The 20499-nt window shown below is 41.9% G+C and overlaps 1 protein-coding gene across 1 annotated transcript in view; it reads left to right on the top strand.

Annotated features, from left to right (window-relative positions):
• SLC13A2 (solute carrier family 13 member 2) overlaps positions 1-20499 on the top strand; it is a 121613-nt gene that overhangs the window by 31157 nt on the left and 69957 nt on the right. The window contains exons 2-3 of the mRNA XM_088477810.1: positions 1685-1813; positions 14089-14225. Of these exons, the coding sequence (XP_088333936.1) occupies positions 1685-1813; positions 14089-14225 (266 nt within the window). The remainder of the gene's footprint in view (positions 1-1684; positions 1814-14088; positions 14226-20499) is intronic.

The raw sequence follows: 20499 nt of genomic DNA, 5'->3' as shown, positions 1-20499 counted from the left end.
CAGACACTTGCACTGCACATTACATTACATGCAGACACTTGCACTGCACAGCACACACATACACATTTAGTGCAGATCACACACAGACACTCAGAGCAGATTACACAGACACTTGCACTGCACTTTACACACAGACACATTTAGAGCAGATTACACACAAACACTCAGAGCAGATCACACTGACACTCAGAGCAGATTACACAGACACTCAGAGCAGAATACACATACACTTGCACTGGACATTACACACAGACACATTTAGAGCAGATTACACACAGACACATTTAGAGCAGATTACACACAGACACTTGCACTGCACATTACACACAAAAACCTTGCACTGCACATTACACACAGACACCTTGCACTGCACATTACACACACCCGGACTACAGACCATCAGAGCTGGCAGGTACCTGTGATGTTGTTTGCGGCTGTGCTAATTACATGCTGTCCGGACTTGAGCAGATGAAGAGGAGTGCAGTGAGTGACATTACTGGCACTCAAAGGCACATGGGAGCTGTCAGGGAGGAGCTGCAGCCGCAGCAGCTCCCCTGTACTGCTCAGCCATCTCCATAGCTACGCGGAAGCTGCCCATTCGGAGCTCACATACCTCACCGGCCTGATGAGACAGAGACAAAGCTCTCTGTCTCACTTTAAAAAACAAATAATACTTGCACGCTGCGGGGATGGATTGGCCTGACAGGGGGAGTGGAAACCCCCCCTGCATGCGCTACTGGATAGGCAATACAACAGAACAGATTGGCATGATTCCATTGGTTCTTATTCCTGGTTCTTCTGTTACAGTATAGTTCATAGGTCAGTTCGTATGGACACAATTCAGCCTCCAACAGCTCTTTGTGTCCTTTTTCCCGCTGCATAATAAATCTAAGCTGGGTACATTACAGAGTACATTTTAATGTTTAACTCTCTATGGTCCATAGTTTGCAAACACATGTTGCGATCTTCTCACCGATGGTACCGGAAATCTGCAAAGACACAGTGGATCAGTACAACACCAAACTCGGTCTGCTTACCACGTACTAAACCTTAGATATCAAATTACATTTATTTCACAACTTTAATAATACTGAATAAACCTTGAATATTACACTTTAATGCTAGGGAACCTTTTATGTAAGTGTGCAGTGTGTAAGTATTGGGGTTTTGGGAAAAGACTAGTTAGCGTTGTGCGACTACGTGTTTGTGGAGTACACCATGGTACGTGTTTTGCAGGGTTGATCGTTTTATATGTTTTAGTGACTGTCGGTATTTATATGATGAAGACTTTTAACTTCTTTCTATTGCGTGGGAATCGCACGACGCTAAATAATAGCATCGCCGTATGTACTGAAAATGGGCGAGATTCACTAAGCGGCCAGTCCCAAAATGGCATCTCATTGCCATTCGCAAAATTGCGTTGTGCAGATTTAATTGTAAACCGATCCTGTCTCAGCCAATTATCCGGCTTCGACAGCTCCGGAACAGCCATCCCATAATATTTATATTAGACAAATACAAGCAAAAAAAACCCGTAAATATAGGGTTGAATCCACTTAAATGAACTACAACTTAAATGAACTACAACATTTTTCACTCATCTGAGTAAATAGACCAATAGCAATTGGCAGTAGTAACTGTATGATTCCCTTATTTCCAAATCTGTTCTTCTTTGTCTCCACAGGAAGCGAGCTGTGGCTATGTGATCATTATAATGGCTTTATTCTGGTGCACAGAAGCTCTACCACTGGCTGTCACTGCCCTATTCCCAGTGGTGCTCTTTCCTATGATGGGTATCATGGACTCCACATCTGTAAGTATTTATTGATTATTAGGTAATATACCATTCTTCCATAGTAAGCCTTCATTTTTCAAGCACAGTTTCCCTACCCAGCTTAGATGACAATGTAATTTTTGTGGCTGTCACACAGAAAAAGTGACCAAGAACTGAGATTGGAATTCAAGATGGGGTATCCATCGCTGTCTCAGTGTATCAGCATTGGGCCTGATTCAGAGCCACTCGTAAGCTGCAGCTCGTTCGCTCTGAGCGATGTTTGCCCAACTGCGCATGCGTATGGATCGTTATACGCATGCGCGAACCAGTCAGTGCGGCCGAAATTCATGTGATCGCAAAATAGCGAATGCCTGCTAATTTGAGTGACAGGATGAGGCGTATGTGGGTGGTAACAGGGGAAGGTGCTTGAAAACGGGGAGTGGAGCTTAAAGGTCAAAACGGGCGTTTTATGGGTGTGCATATTTAAAACTGCAGCGTCATTGACCACGTCACTGGGTTTTTTTTTAGCCAGAACTGCTCGCAAAATTGTGGTAGCAAAAACTAACCACAAGAATAGCGAGCAGCTCATACCCTATTCGATGTACTCGATTAATCTAATAAATAGCGGACATGACGTAGGTTGCGAGCGGCCAGGGGGCGTAGTTTCCCAAAAAACGACCGCAAGTTTTGTTCGCTCGTTCAGACCTAGAGGCGTGAACAGATCGCAAACAGCGAATGTTTCATTTGAATAGCCACCCCTATTTTCAGGACGAGCGAGCGCTAATTGCGTCCGGCTCTGAATCAGGCCCATTATTCAGTCCGCAGCCTTAAGACTTACTCCTTCTCCCCTGCCTCTCCTAGTATATCCTGGCCATTCTTACGCACTTAACAATATGCTCCATGCAGATTTCTGTTTGAGCCCGAGAGAGGCTCAATAAGAAATTAGCGATAAGGGCCATGAATGCATTAACCCATAGCTCGGGGCACTTATCCCAGAATCTAAGGGTTAACGCACGTCAGCCGTGGATTTTCCGCGCAAGGAAAAGGTCTTATAATTGAATAGCTCGGGGTGTAAATGTCCGAGGCTACTAATCTTTTCATTGTGTGGTAATTTTTGCAGCTTGATTCCGGCCCATAATGTGGTTGCTGTAGGATTTTACATAGAAGGGAAGCCCAGAAGTATATAACTGCCAATAGTCTGTATTTTATCAAGGGTCCAGGGAGCCCCAATTCAACAGCAAGGCAAGGCAGGTTGAGATGAAAACGTGGCACCTGTCCAGTGCGCCAAGCACTGGCTAAAAAACACACGTACACCAAATTTACCAATGTAGTGTGTGGCAACGAGGAGCAATGCTATAAAGAGATAATTATTTATGTATTATTAATTTATTTATTAACATATATTTATATAGCGCTTGCATATTCCATTGCGCTTTACAATTGGAAACAAAACAGTAATAAAATGAGAATGAGCAATAACAGACTGTCAGAAAAGGTAAGCAAGTTTAATGGGGCCCTGAGAAAAGCACGCTGGATCCTGAAAAGTACACAGGAAAGTCAAACACATGACAGTGTGATACTGTATGGGAAGATTGGATGTGGTTTGGGAAGATGAAGCAGGGTGACAAACTTTGTCCCAATTGGGCATTGCGATGATTTTACAAAAAAAATAAAAATAAAATAATCAACCCCTAACCCCTTCATCCATCATGCCCACCAAGGGAATTACCTTACCTTTATATATAACAACAACTGATGTCTAATGGATATATTTACTAAACAGCTGTTCTTCAAAGCTGCAGATTCTCAAAGGCTTTGTCTGCTGATTTTAATATGGCAACAGTACTAAATTCTAAATCATGCTTGTTTAGCATGTATTGCTATTACTATTTAGTGTTGCTTGGAAGCTATACTAGAGGGACAATGCCTCATACTTGCTGACCTTTTGGCTGCCAGGAGGGGTCAGCCTGGTCGACACTACGAAGGGCGGGGTCACGGCCCTCCCCCGGCAATGGCGGCCGTGCATGTGCAGTCAGCGGGACTGCGCATGCACAGCAGCCCCAAGAGCACTTTGGGCACATCCTTTTTGGGCATATCCTTTCCCAGCCCCTGTCCCTGCATATACCGGATGGTACATTCAGGTGATATGATTGCATTTTGCAATGCGATCATGGGCGGTAATGTCATGCCCAGATCGCATTGCAAATGCAATCATTAGTAAATGGGCCCCACTGTGTGCATGCGCAATGTCAGATTATCCCGGAGGAAACCACCAATATACTGGGGAAGTAACTTATAGGGGCAGCATTTACATTACCACTGTCCCTACTGGTTCATTGAAAAAAAAATAAAATTGTCTCAATACAGAATGTTATTATTACAACAGTCTGTATTCAGGGCCCTTACTTTGCTACGAGGGCGTTACTACAGGGGCATTACTATTGGGGCACTACTACAGGGAGCATTACTACAGGGGCATTACTATTGGGGCACTACTACAGGGAGCATTACTACAGAGGCATTACCACTGGGGGCATTACCACTGAGGGCACAACTACAGGGGCCACTACTATAGGGGGCATTACTACAGGAGGCACTACTACAGGGGGGCATTTATTACAAGGGGCATTGCTACAGGGGAATTATAACTGGGGGCATTGCATGCATGGCACTGCATAAGGGGCATCACTCCTGGGGCACTGCATAAGGGGCACCACTACTGTGGACACTGCATAAGGGGCACTACCGCTGTGGGCACTGCATAAGGGGCACTACCACTGTGGGCACTGCATAAGGGGCACCACCAGTGTGGGCACTGCATAAGGGGCACTACTACTGGGGTCACTGAATAAGAGGCACCACTACAGTGGGCATTGCATAAGGGGCACTACCGCTGTGGGTATTATGTGTGAGGGGCACTACTGCTGTGGGCATTGTATAAGCAGCTACTACTGTGGGCAGTATGTGTATTAGGGGCACTACTACTGTGTACATTGTGTATAAGGGGCTCTGCTGTGTGTCTTAACATGAATAAGGGACACTACTATGTAGTGTAATGTGAATCAAGGGCACTATATGCAGTGTAATGTGAATAAGATTGTCCTACTGTGTGGCGTAATTTGAATTGGGAATACTACTGTGTGACAATGCCTCTTTCTTTTGAGACCACTCCCCTTTTTCGGCACGCACTGTCCCTCTTTTGAAAAAGCACAGAGGGGGGTGAGTTCCTTCACTTCTCTAGGACCACTTCAAGCACTGGCCAGGTGCATTTACTGTCTGTAAAACCTACTGGCATCAAAATATACACCTAGGCTAGCTTTTTTGTAACACTAGCAAAACCATTTAATCAAGTATGGTAATGTAGAAGTGGCATGAATTTCCTTGAGGGCAGCACATATGAATACTCCTGTTAGGAGGCATATCTTTTACACATAGTACAGGAAACTACTATCTCAATATGCATACAGCTCTGCATTTGTGACAATATATGCAACATTTATTTGGAGTAATGTATACCCGTTTTACAGTACTTCTCACTCTCCATCAACCACTAACAGTGAATAATACCAAAATCCACCTTACATAAGCAAGCATGATTCCATAGAGAAATACATTTTGTTAATTTTACGTAGTAACAGAACAAACTCTGTCACTTGTATTTGTCTATGTTTCTGCTCACGTGTCATCCCTTATTTTTAAAACATTCTTTGGTCACTGAAGAAGTCTCCATGGAGAGCACATGTCATACTACGGTTTTGGCTTTCTTATTGTGAGGTAAATTGGTTGCAGCAACAGAGGAGAAATACATAATGTGGTGGAACAGTTGACAAGGCAATTTGTTCCAAAAGAGTTTGGTCACCTCATAGTCCCTAATTTCTAATTGTTCCTGGAATAGTCACTCTTTACAGAACAATCCCTATTTGTCTGCATATTAGATTTAATTATTTCCATATCTTCTCTTAGCTTTATGTGGTACCCCGGATGTTGGTGTGGGCACAGATATGTTAGGCCTAGACAGTGGTATCACTATGGAGGGTGGGGGGTGCAGACAGCACTAAATGTCACTATCCGGGGAGTGACAACAAAATGCCGGCTCCTCCTCAGTGATCAGGAGGCAAGAGCTACACTGTGATGTTAATGTGCAGCACCCTGCACCCGGTCACTAAGAAGAAGCCGGCAGTGCAGGGAAATGCTCTGGACACAGCTACGAGACCACACCAGGCCACACCCACCTTTTCTGGCACGCACACTCTCCAGGTGTCACCGTCACCCAGTACACTATATACACTTTTTCTCTTTCTCTGTACCCAACAACACATAATTAACTGAAACGCTGGAGAAGCACTGGAACTACCAATCTTAATATAATAAACACAAATAACTTTCTCAAAAACACATATATAATGGAATAGCAAAATAGATTAGCAAACTATCAAAACCCTAGGCTGATCAGTCATTATCTTAAGTGAACAGAGTTCGTTTGTTGGAGTACTCTCCTGCTAGGTCATCACTGTCCTATTACATAAATTTACTTGTAATCAAGAATAGGTAAAGTTAGTAGATTTAGGGGTCTATTTACTAAGCAGTGTTAGGAGAGAGTGAAAAGTCATAAGAAAGTGATAAGGTACCAGCCAATCAGCTCCCAACTGCCATCTCACAGGCTGTGTTTGCAAAATGACAGTTGGGAGCTGATTGGCTGGCACCTTATCACTTTTCACTCTGGCCCTGATTCAGAGCCAGCTGCTCTGACAGAGCGCTCGCTCTGAATCAGGGCCGGCCATCTTGTTTTTAGAGCGGCCTCCTGGCCACTCGCATGGCTGTGGTTGACCACCCACAGCTATAGCGAGCGGCCAGGAAGATGGTCGCGATGGTCAAGGCCATCGTGACCATCGGGCTTGCAACGAGACCCTCGTGGTAGGGTCTCATTGCCGCGAGCCCCAGAGAGATTTCGGCTCTCACAGAGCCGAAATCTCTCCCACTGACATCACTCGTGATGTCAGTGGGGCCGCCCCCAAACGGAGGCTTTCAAATGGGAACGCCTCCGTTTGGGCAGCCATTCCCCCGGCCCGCCCACCAAAGGGGGCGTGCTGTCACTCAACATCGACAGCACGCCTCCTTTGGTACGAGACCCGGAGCGACGGTTTGCCTGTCGCTATCCGGGTCTCGCGCATGCGCACGACGGAGCCGGCTCCGTCGTGCGCATGTGCACTGGGCCACCATCGACCTGCTTGCGAGCACATCTGAATCAGGCCCTCTGTCTCCTAACACTGCTTAGTAGGTAGATCCCCTAGGGCTTTAGTTACGATGCAGCAACTGTTGTAAGCCGCTGCTTCCTGGCGGGTTGCAGGTGAACCAGCAGTCAGAGTGAAGCACACCAGCCTTAACACTGACTGCGGGTCCCAGTTTAAATTGTCACCAGCAACCTGCTGGGAAGCAGCTGCTTATGAAAGCCACTGCTTCACAAATAAAGCCCCTTAGCATCTAATACTGATCTGTCTTGATTCCATAGAGACAAAAGCTACAAATTATCAATAATAAGGCACAATTAATTTACTGTAGTTCAACTTTAGCAGCAAAGTGGTCTTCGGCACACACAATAGTACTTGTATCTCAGTCCCAAGTGCACTTTTATATTAATCTTTATCTCAAACTGGCTTCCTCCAGTGCAGTTGTGGCATGTTTTCTGGGAAATAACTTGTTTTATTATCTGTTATCTGATGGAAAATGAGCTAGAGCTGCACAGTATAGCACCTAGGAAGACTAATTTATCAAGGGAATCGGTATAATTTACCGCCGTACCCATGCCCGGCAGTTGGAAACCCGACAGCGGCATCCCGGCAGAGGAGGAAATCCCGATCATTAAGGGTAAGTATATACTAACCTATTTCTACCCCCTAACCCTCCCCCCAGTGCCTAACCCTAATCCCCCCTCTAAGTGCCTAAACCTAACCCCCCCTTCCCCTAGCCTAAACCTAAGTCCCCCAGGGGGGTGCCTAAACCAAAATCTGCCCTGGGGGTGCCTAACGCTAACCCCCCTTTCCCCTAGCCTAAACCTTACCTCCCAGGGGGTGCCTAACCCTGAGTCCCCCCCGGGAACCCTAAACCTAACCCTCCCCCACCTCACGGCTATCCGTGCTTGGCGTCCCTTCGATCGGGATGCCGAGCACTGGGCTCCCTGCGTATGTCTAATGACAGGCGTCGGCATATCGACGCCTGTCTTCAGACCCTTGCCGGGATATGACAGTCGGGAAGCCGGCTGTCGGGATTAGGTCCGCTGGCTTCCCGACTGCATACCTTTATCAAGATGCACCAATACATATCATTAGCTCTCAATAGACATAGATAGGTTTCTAGAAAACAGATTGGGCTACAGATTAATATTTAAAAAAATAAATAAACCAAGTAAAAGAGACATGGCAGAATAATGCATGACCATATTTCACAAATAATGTAATACATGATGTAGCTTTGTGGACTTGTACATTGTATGTATTTTTAAAAATTACTGCATATCACAAACAAACACATTATCTTTTGTGAACATGTTTTATATGTCATACATATGCAAGCATATGCCAAATTGTACTTTGGAATGCAAATTTTCAGCCAATAGTTTGTTGACAGCTGAAATTGTGAAAGTTAATTCACATATGTGAAATCAGTAGATAGTCAAATGTTTGGGCATTTCATTAATTTCAAAAACTTATTTTAAATGTATTGATCTTTAAAATCTTTCATTCATAAAGTAGATTTTCTAAAAGTAAAATCCATGAAGATCACTTTAACATTGGCAATAAAAGTTAGTTTTCCTGAAGTACTTGTAAACCAGGCAACACAATTGTCAAAGTTTGAGGTTACCTGGGCCGGCCTAAGTTTTGCCACTGGAAATTTAAAAATATAAAGGGTTAAAATATTGGGGAAGTGGACCAGTGGAGAAGTTGTCCGTAGCTACCAATCAATTTCTACTTATCTTTAATTTTATAGAATGTACTTTATAAATGCTACCTTGGTTAATATGAGCAATTTTTCCACTGGTCCTATTCTTCACTCTTTTTACAGATTGATACATTGACCCCTTATTTAGTGATATGTGAAATGGAGGTTAGTCCACAAAGAGAGTCCTTAACCAGGCTTGCAGCAGTAAGAGCAGTGATGCAGTATACACAGCGGTATACACAGTGATGGCTATAATAGCGGTAATGGGTCTTACCTAGAGGAGCTAAGTACTGCACATGTATGCATAGTGTGAGTTAATCAATTTAAATCAATCTAAATCGATCAACATTAATGTAGTTTCAAGGGTTAAGTCACACATTTACTAACATACCATTTTTTAGATTGATTTTTAAGTTAGTATATCTGCAATTTAGCCACTGCAACACAACATCGATGTTGATCGATTGATATCAATTTAAAATCAATTAAATCAAAGAAAGTCAACATTTAGTAAATTTACCCCACATTTTCTTTGAAAACATAGGGCTTCCTTGGCAGTTTCGCTAAGTGCCATATATTCCACCTCAGTGGTGGATAGGGCAATAGTGGATTGTTTCTGCTTGCCCAGTTGATAGCTGCACCTGCCGGTACAAACAGGTATCCAATGCATGAATGACAGCATCCTTATCTGATCCCCAGTTGGCATCTGCAAAAACTATTAATGCAAAATTTCTAGAAAATTCTAACTTTAAGGATGTTGAACCACTTTGAGTAGTTCCAAATTCTTTTAACTTCAGTCCAGTGTTGTTTCCAATGGTAAATGGAAATAGGCTCACCCGACTCACAGCATGTGTCTGAACGAGTCCTAATACTTGTCTACATTAAACTTCCAACAGCGCTCTGATAAGGATCTTTCTTCATATCCTCTATCTTTGCCTTGCTTATTGGTGACTATTCCTTTGTGATTTTTGTGCCTTTGTCAATGTGACTACTGATTGGTTTTGTGTCTGACATTGCCTACTTAGAGATCCCTGTTGATCGATTGTGACAGTTCCTGTGCTTAAGTTTTGAAAGTTACTCAAGCCTAACAGGTACTTTACAGCGACTAAATCTTTTAACTTGAATTTCTGCTCTAATAGGTGCTTGGCACTGGCTATATGTTTACCCCACCTGCTAGCAACAGATAATCCACATGCACGACTATAATGAACAACTTTTGCTCTTTAGTCTTGTGGTATAGACAGTGATCTGTCTCTGAACATACAAAGTTGATCTCCAATAGTACAGTATCTAACTTTATGTACCAACAATGACCACTCTGTTTCAGACCACACAATACAAACAGACTTTTCTTTCTTGGAACATGTCCACATCATAATGCTCAAGAGGTTCTATATAAATTTCTTCAATCAACTCTTCATTTAAGAAAGCTGAGTCAAAGTCTATTTGGTACAGCAATAAATCATGCTTGGCAGATATGGCAATGACTAAACATAATGTACTGTACCTTACAAAAGGCAAAAAGATCTCTCCATAGTCAATCCCATATTTCAGGTATACTGTATATCTTTTAGTGACAAGACAGGCTTTGTTCTTAACTGTCTTGCTGTGACTTGGCCTGTTAACAACAGTCTGTGTATCATTGTCATTCCATTATGCCATTTCCTTCTCTATTGCTGTCGTCCATTCCTCCCAGTTGATGCTTACTTTTGCTTTTTGGTTTACAGAAAACAAAATTTGTGAACTCTTCATAATATCTCCTAGAGGTTTCCCCTTTATTACTTCTCACAGAACTCCTGCTCTGTGATTGGACATCCACACTGCTCTGTATCCTTTGCTTTCTTGGCATTATCCAAGCAGGATACACTCTACTGACTTGGGATCCAGTTTATGTCTCTTTTCCATAGGTACATGTGCATATACTCTACACCCAAATGCTCAAAGATGATTGATGTTTGCCTTACTTCCAGACCATACCTCTAGCAGTGTTTTGCCTTTTACAGCTACTGTGGGTGCACGGTTCTTCAGATATACTGCTGTAAACACTGTTTCTGCCCAAAACCTCTTTTCTAGGCTCGCATCATTCAGCATAGTCTGCTCTCTATCCAAAATTGTTCAGTTGGCATGCTCGCTGACACCATTCTATTCTGACATATATGCAATTGTTAGCTGGTGCTCAATGCCATATTCTTTAAGAAGACGGTTACATCTTTATTTTTATATCTTCAGCTTCTGACCTGTATGAGTTTCCACCAAACTCTTGTAGTTGCAATTGTGTTTAGAACTTAATTTTTGGCTTTAATGAAAAAAATGTCTCATTCTTGTGAAATCATTGATGAATGTTAGGAAATATTGATATCAAGTCATTGATTTTACTTCCATCGGACCACACACACCTGTATGCACCAATGTTAGTGGTGCCTCAGCTCTGGTTGCTGACTTTGGGAAGAAGCAAAGGGTTTGCTTACCCAATATACAGCTCTCACATGCCAGTATCTCTGGATTGTTTTTATGGCTATTCCTGTCACCATGCCTTGAAGGAGTTTCTGGATGTTATCATACCCCAAGTGGTCTAGTCGCCCATGCCACAGCTCCATAGACTGGCTTGAATCAGATGCCACTATCATATAACACTCCTGTGTCTAGGATGTATAGATGCTGTCACTGTGTTGCTGTTGCTATTACAGTCCCTCTTTTTATTTTGCACAGCACATTTCCCCTCTGTGAACTTGACCAGAAATCCTTTGTCTTCTAGGACACTTATGGCAATGAAAAAACAATAATGTGAAAAAACCAGTACTTAATAAAGCAAGCTTCAGTAGATTACTGCTTTAAATCCATACTCCTTCTTGATTTTGAAACAATGTATCTCTGTAGTGAACAAACTGAATGAATACACATCAAGGTATATTTCTTCAAATGGGTTGGAACCAACAAGATATAAAAACAGCAACACTTACATAAGCATTCTGTCCCGCATTCATATCAAGGTTTCTTTGATCTTGTTTTTTGTTATCTCAGTCAGGGCCAGATCCAAATATAGGGAAAAGGTAATTTATTCACACAATATTCCATAAAAAAACAAAACAAAAGGCCGTATAGTGAATGAATACATAATAAAGTAAAAGCCCTGGAACTACCGGAGGTGTTGAAATTTGTGCAGAGACTGCAATCCAAACAACAATTGCGCCGTGAAGCTGCAGTCCTCAAAGGCAGCAATGAAAGGTCCATGTAAGTTGAAACTAATACACACGCGATCTACTTGAAAACATGCAACGGTGCAATCCTTACGGGTCTTCCGTCTCAGATCCTGGAACACAGGATTGCTTCAATGCGTTTCAAGGGGCCTTCCACTCTTTGTCAAGCACTGGTGTGTGCTGGCAAGCAGATTGTGTGTGTATTAGTTTCAACTTAAACGGACCTTTCCTTGCTGCCTTTGAGGACTGCAGCTTCACGGCGCAAGTGTTGTTTGGATTGCGGTCTCGGCACAAATTTCAACACCTACGGTAGTTCAGGACATTTATTTATGTAATCATTCTCTATACAGCCTTTTGTTTTTTTGTTTTTTATGGAATATTGTGTAAAAAAATTACCTTTTCCCTACATTTTGATCTGGCCCTGACTGAGATAACAACAAACAAGATCAAAGAAACCTTGATATGAATGCGGGACAGAATGCTTATGCAAGTGTTGCTGTTTTTACATCTTGTTGTTTCCTACCCATTTGAAGAAAATATACTGTACAGTACCTTGATGTGTATTAGAGACAGAATGATTATATAAGTCTCGGTTCAGTGTGTTTACTACAGAGATACATTGTTTCAAAATCAAGAAGGAGTCTGGTTTTAAAGCAGTAATCTATTGAAGCTTGCTTTATTAAGCGCTGTTTTTTTCACATTATTGTTTTTCAATTTATGTATCAGTGGGGTAATTTAGGGTGTGCCAAGCTTACTTTTGAATTATCTAGCTGCTGCTTAGTGGGTGCAGGTTTAATCATATATTTTAGTGTGACTTAAGGCAATGAGGTTAGTTCCCAAATTTGGTACGAATTACATTCTGGATGTCTGTGACTATGGTTCCACATTTAATTCACAGGTACACTGTGATTGTCCTGACTTTTGTGGCTGTAAGGACTTTGTCTCTGATCCCTATGACTGTTATAGGGTCACACATGCTCAATAATGTAAACCATTCTTGCTTGCAACTGAAATGCCTCATGGCTCCTGAGTTCATGAAGCAGCAATCCTTCCTGCGACTATCTGTGAAATTTAAAGCTTATTTTTTTCTTTTATCATGCTTCTGTGCATGCCACTTGACTCTCTCTCTGCATTCATAGGCCCTATGTCCCTTTTGTGACATACTGCATGAAACATTTGTACTTAGGCCTTTTAGGCTTAGTGTCACTTGTAAGTAAAGCAGAACCGGTAATCATTCTTGGAACTGTAGCCATTTATCCCTCAAAATCACTGTTGATAGCTTAGTCGCACAGGTCTCTAAACCCACCACTAACAGATCAAATTCATGTGTCAGATTCTGCAGCATCACCATTACAACCTCCTCATTGTCCACCTGGACTCCTACAGTTCTCAATTGCTGAGATATGGACAATGTCTGGTCAAAGTACTTTTTCATGTCTCTGCATGCCCTCAGTTTGGTACTGTACAGTGTATGCCTCAGGTTTATCCTCAATATACCTTTATCTTTATACGCTGCCTGCAAGGATATCCTCATTTCATGTGCTGACTCTTACCTGTTAATTGTTGTACAGCTAGGCCACTGATTCTTATGGCTCTATCCACTTAATCAGGATTTGGATTGACACTTGGATCATTTGTGATCTTCCACAGCTTCTCTCACTTTAGCTGCATTTCCATAACAAATTTTCATGTGGCGTAATTCTCTGAGCCATTTTGTGTGCTGATCCAAATACAGGACTATTCTATAACTTTCACACTCTAGGTGCTGGGTCTATTCATATAACCTATTGGTGAAACCTGGATGGTTGCAATAGGGTAACAGCGGAATGTAAAATGGAGGTTAGTACACACAGTGGGTTATCAGCGGTGGTCACAATAATGCATATAATACCGTTAATGGGTCTCACCAAGCGTAGTCAAGTACTGCACATTTGTTTCTTACAGTTGTCCAGGTCTTCTGCCTCAGAAAAGCCATATCTAGCATGTACCCTCATGATCTTTGCTATTATATTATGTTTATACACTCTTATAGTCTACCCTCAAATGTAATCTCCCACTCTTTTTGGCAAAATTATAAATTGTGATTCCTCAATTGTTAGATATGGTGCAAACAAAAACTTAAGTTATGGCCCTGAAGGATAATTATTGTCTATAGACACTCAATGCTCTTTTTCATTTTAGGTATGCAGCCAATATCTGAAAGATACCAACATGCTCTTCATTGGAGGACTACTAGTGGCAATATCAGTTGAGAGATGGAATTTGCATAAGAGGATAGCCCTGAGGGTGCTGCTGATTGTTGGAGTCAAACCTGCCCTGTGAGCTTGTTCCCTATGTTTTTGTGTGTTTTCAGCTTGGACGGGATATAATGATGGGGGTGGTTGCAGTTGGTGAATGATACTAGTCAGAGGTATACTGTACTGTATGTACTATAAATGCCATGAGAGATTGAAACTACAATAGGAAATTATAGTTTTACATGAGAGGTTTATTACTTTTTTCAACTCTTAATAGTAAGTTGTGGGACCAACGTAATTTAAAGTAGCAATCCCATGGAAAGAATCAGATGTTTATCTAGCAAATCACCGTGGGAGGCTATAAGGAGAATGTTACCATTTTACTTGTTTGTTTTCTGAAGGCTGCTATTAATGATTTATGATTCTGGACTTCCATGTCAACCACTCATGACCTTTTCTTCTCTTGCTCCATCAGTTTTTGTGTTCTCAATGAAACATCAGTTCCACTTTGTGACACTGTCTCTCCTGCTGTCCTCTTCTTTGGGGGTTTATCCTTTATACACATGTCTCACCCTGGTAGCTACCAAACTGGTGACTTATTCATCCTTTTATCTCCTAACTGCACTTTCAATTCTTTAACCTCCCTCTCATCCTCTTGCTTTGAGACTCCTACAATGCATTTCTTCTCCTCTCTCCAGTCATGCACTACCAGAGTGCCCAACCTCCCACTTCTCGACAACTCTCCAATTTCCTTTCCTCCAAACTACCCATGCTCCTCCTTAGGAGGTTCAACATCTACATTGATAACCCCTATGGTAATTCTCTGTATCACCTCCATCCATAGTTTAACCCAGTAGACCTCTTCTCGAACATACCATGATAGGCACTTTCATGACCTCAAGCTCTTTCACTTGTCTGATATCTCAGACTTCTATAACTCATAATTTCTTCTTTATTACCTCAACCTCTTTCTCCTTCCACCCGTCCATGTCTCCTTCTCCTCCACCAGCCCCCCAAAACCCTGTAGACTATGCACTTTTTTATTGTCCCCACAAACCTGGGTGAAGCTGCCTCTATCACCATACTTTTCCTGTGTCAATACAAGCAAAACAAACCCTAGCATAAGTTCACTCATAAATACAAACACCTACTATAAAAGGATCATTATATCCTCTTTGTTTCCTTATACTGTTCCTTGCTTTATTCTAACTAACTCGCTCTTTACTTTATAAATCTTTCTTACACTTAGTCCTTTCACCAAAATAGGGTTGCACAGTACAAACCTGATACAAATAACTACAAAATGTTATATTCAATTACACATATAAAATGGGATCAGTATGATTTACCGCCAGCCGACAGCGGCAGCCCGATAGGGATGAAAATCCTGATCATCGGAAGGTAAGTATTGACTAACCTATTCTACCCCCTAACCCTAACCCTCCCTTAGGGGTGCTTAACCCTAACCTCCCCCTCAAGGGCCTAACCCTAATCCCCCCTCTAAGTGCCTAAACCTAACCCCCCTTTCCCGCAACCTAAACCTAAGTCCCCCGGGGGGGTGCCTAACCCAAACCTCCCCCTTGGAGTGCCAAACCCTAACATTCCCTTCTCCTAGCCTAACCCTAACCTCCCAGGGGGGTTCTTAACCCTAAGTCCCCCCAGGAGCCCCTAACCTAACCCCCTCCCCCCCGTGGCTGTCCGCGCCCGGGTTACCTTCGTTCGGTAAGCCGGGTGCCGGGCTCCCGGCTTAGGTCTAATGACAGGCATCGGGATTTCGATGCCTGTCATCAGACACTTGCCGGGATTAGACAGTCGGGAAGCCGGCAATCAGGATTATGTCCGTCGGTTTCCCGACTGCTTCCCTATAAAATACAATTTACATATATATGTATATCCTAATGGTTCAATATACTGTAAACAATGTAATATAATAGTAAAGATGCTTATGTCCTTGGAGATCATAGACCTTAGAAGCTTTTCAGTGAACAGTCCCAACAAATGTGTGTGTTCAGCCTCAGTTCAATCTCTAATATGGATATTGGGTGTAACTTGTCTCATAGAAAATGGCAAAACTGTTTTTTACTGGGTGTATAGCTGGCAGAGCAGAGAGTGGATGGGAGGAGAGAGAATAAAGGGGTTGAGAGGGAGACAGGAGACATCTTTGGGGAAAGACAGAGCTGTGAAGTAGATTAGATTTCTCCTGTAACAAGTCCCCCTGATAGCAGTTGCCTGTTCTTAACAGATAAACTGACATACAGTATGTATATTATGTATATGTCACCATTTTAGTGTGTATGTACAGTACCAGTCAAAAGGTTGGACACACCTTCTTATTCAATGGTTTTTGTTTATTTATTTTCAACATAGTAGATTAATACTGAAGACATCAAAACACATATGGAGTTATGTTGTAGACAAAAAAAGGGTTAAACAAATCAAAATATGTTTTATATTTTAGATTCCTGAAATTATCCCCTTTTTGCTTGGATGACGGCTTTGCACACTCTTGGCATTCTCTCGGTCAGCTTCATGAGGTAGTCTTCTGGAATGGCTTTCCAACAGTCTTGAAGGAGTTCCCAAAGGTGCTGAGCACTTGTTGGCTGCTTTTCCTTCTCTCTGCGGTTCAACTCATCCCAAACCAGCTCAATTGGGTTTAGGTCGGGTGATTGTGGAGGCCAGGTCATCTGTCACAACATTCCATCACTTTCCTTTTTGGTCAAGTAGCCCTTAAATAACCTGGAGGTGTGTTTGGGGTCATTGCCTTGTTGAAAAACAAATGATGGTCCCAGTAAGTGCAAACCAGATGGGAATGCAGTGGGCTGCAGAATGCTGTGGTAGCCATGCTGGTTAAGTATGCCTTGTATTTTGAATAAATCACCAATAGTGTCACCAGCAAAGCACCCCCACACCATCACACCTCCTCCTCCATGCTTCACAGTGGGATCCACACATGCAGAAACCATCCGCTCAACTTCTCTGCATCTCACAAAGACACGGCGGTTGGAACCAAAAATCTAAAATTTGGACTCAAAGTACAAATCTCCACTGGTCTAATGTCCATTCCTTGTGTTTCTTGGCCCAAACAATTGTCTTCTTCTTGTTGTTCATCCTCAGTAGAGGCTTCTTCGCAGGAATACGACCATGAAGGCCTGATTCACGCAGTCTCCTCTGAACAGTTGATGTTGAGATTTGTCTGCTACTTGAACTCTGTGAAGACTTTATGTGGTCTATAATCTGAGGTGCTGTTAAGTAGCGATTTCTGAGGCTGGTAACTCTAATAAACTTATCCTCTGCAGCAGAGGTAACTCTTGGTCTTCCTTTCCTGGGGTGGTCCTCATGAGAGCCAGTTTCATCATAGTGTTTGATGGTTTTTGCAACTGCACTTGAGGATATATTCAAAGTTCTTTACATTTTCCGTATCAACTGACCTTCATGTCTTAAAGTAATGATGGACTGTCATTTCTATTTACTGAGTTGAGTGGTTGGTGCCATAATATGGATTACGACAGTAGTCAAATAGTGGTGTCCACTGTGTACTAACCCTACCTCTGCACAACACAACTGATGGTCTCAAACACATTAAGAAGGCAAGTAATTCCACAGATTTACTGTTGACAAGGCACACCTGTTAATTCAAAGCCATTCCCCATTCCAGGAGACTACCTCATGAAGCTGACTGAGAGAATGCCAAGAGTGCGCAAAGCTGTCATCAAAGCAAAAGGGGGATACTTTGAGAAATCTAAAATATAAAACATATTTTGATTTGTTTAACACTTTTTTGTTTACAACATAATTCCATATGTGTTCTTTCATAGTTTTGATGTCTTCAGTATTAATCTACTATGTTGAAAATAATTTAAAATATACAAAAACCATTGAATGAGAAAGTGTGTCCAAACTTTTGACTGGTACTGTACATCTGATCAAAGAAGGTGAATTATGACAATGTACTTTTTACATTTCAGAGTAAGAAATAATGTAAAGGGTTGAGAAGCAGCGTTTCTCTCCTACGACATAGGTAGATGGAAAAAAAACTTGTTTTTTTGTATTTATGCAAGGACAAAAAAATCTTCCTATGTAAGCAGCAGGCCCTTTCCTAAACAATTGAAACTAAATGCCAATAGTTGCTTCTGTGATATTATCTTCTTCGCCAAATGAGGTCTGGGTCACTTCTGGGGTGTAGTCATCTTTTGACCATCTGGTTTGGGTCCCCTGTGTCCCAGTCCTTCTGATCTGTGTTCCATCTGATCATCTTAGGGTCCATGCAGTCATCTGCTAGAAATATCGTCTGTCTACAGCTGGGCAGCCTCTTTGTCATCTGCATCTAAGTAGGAAATAAGGAGATATTAGTACTTTTGAATGTCCTCATCTTTCCTACCAAATCTGATGTCTTATCTTCTCTTCCATTCCATTCAATCCACCTGCAGCCTTTAGATATCCTATTGCTGACTTGATTCCCTGTAGAGGCAAAAAACAGAAATTCTCCCTCAGAGCATATATTTCTCCATAACAGCAGTAGTTGTCCCTCACCACCCTTTATGATAATACATGATTTTGTCTGCTCCATACTGGAGTTTTCAAAAATCACATATCATTACCATTTGTGAGTGTTACAAACTGAACTTTACATTGTTTCCTCCTCTTGGTGGAATTCAGGTTCCTATAATGCCTTGGCTTTTCAAATTTTTTTTCTCATTACCAATAACAAAATCTCCAAAATATCCCTAATCTGGGAAGTCCTACATTTTCATCCTTCAAATACTCATATAACACCGCCCCTTTTCTCCTGTCAATAATCTGTGTATTAATTGGAGAGGAGAATCAGAGAAGTCTTGGGCTCTTTGATCCACTTTGGCCTGCTTTTCGATGTACTTCGAAAATAGAAAGAAATGTTTGCATACATAATGCAGGTACGGTATGTCAATAACTACTTCCTATCCATTTCCAAACACACAAACTGTCAATAGGTGTATCCAATCAATTTACTAATAACAGAAAATCATCCTGTGGAACCTTTTTAATTATTAGACCATTTTTAAATAACCTGCTCTCATTGGCCTGTAGGAGAGAGAAAAAATAAAGATATGAGTATACATAAAACAACTCTTTCAATTCATGTAATTTTCGTTGTTTCTTTCAAAAACGTATTTACAAATTGTTATATACAGAGGAAAACAACAACATTGTCCAAAAAAAATAGGTTTCCCTTTTTTTTTTCAATAAGATGTGTGAACTCTATTGAGTGGAAACAGCATAAGTGGTTTTCACCTGATCAACATGTACCCAGAATACCTTGCGCCTCCTTTGAGATTCTTTTTTAGTTGTCAATGGTCTTTGCACTTTTAGCATTGTATCACCCATGACTTCAAGAACTTGATATTTCCTTTCCCTGTCTCTCCCTGTAGATAGGGTTTATGCAGTCGTATTGCTGCATATGATAGTAAATCCTTCAGGCAATCTTGTACCTGTTGTAGGAACACATCTCTGGCAATTGCATCTTTAATGGGATTTGACAGTTGAGGTTCATTAGGGAAGCAAAGTGGCATTTTGCGACCCATCAGGAGTTCAAATGGAGTGATCCCTGTAGTGGATGCTTTGGTTGCCAGAACACCCATGAGAATTGCTGGCAGAGCAGTGACCCATGAAGAACCCTTTTCCAACAATGCTTTGGCTAATCGAGTCTCAATAATTCGGTACATCCTTTCCACTATCCCAGGTGGGGATGATAACGTACATGGAATCTCAGTTTTATGTCCAATAGTTCACAAAGTGCTTTCATGACCTTGCCGGTAAAGTGCGTTCCCTGGTCCGATTCAATGATCCTGGGGATACCCCAGCATGATAAAATGTGTTCCCATAGCATGCGTGCTGTTGTGGAAACAGAGTAATTCACCATTAGGATGACTTGTATCCATTATGAAAAAAACATCCACGACTACCAATGCATACCGACAATTGCAGCTGCTGGCTGGTAGTGGTCCTATGAAATCAATTTCCAAAGCAGCCCATGGCCCTTTTGCAAGAAGCACTAGGATTTATTTGAGCATACACAAGACATTGTTGGGTTACATTATCTACAGTTTTTGACATTCCTGGCCAGAATAATTTATCTTTTAAAAGTGATATGAGTTTATCCCAGCCAAGGTGTCCTAGAAGCTGATTGTAGAGTCGGGTCAGCTCTACTTGGAGATGTGAAGAGACTACTGGAATTGGATCTAACCATTTGGCACAGTATACCCTGTCTGATAGACCAGGGATCTTATGGTGAAATTCTGAGTCATAAGAACAGGGTCTTTAGACTGTTCCTCTTCAAAAGAGACTGGTCCTTCTTTAAGGATTTTTCTTCGTACTGCCA

The sequence above is a fragment of the Taudactylus pleione genome, unplaced genomic scaffold, assembly GCF_031769625.1.
Source record: "Taudactylus pleione unplaced genomic scaffold, aTauple2 ptg000203l, whole genome shotgun sequence".
Classification (NCBI taxonomy): Eukaryota; Metazoa; Chordata; class Amphibia; order Anura; family Myobatrachidae; genus Taudactylus; species Taudactylus pleione.
The sequence above is the reverse complement of the archived record's forward strand: the minus strand, read 5'-3'. Positions and strand labels throughout refer to the sequence as shown.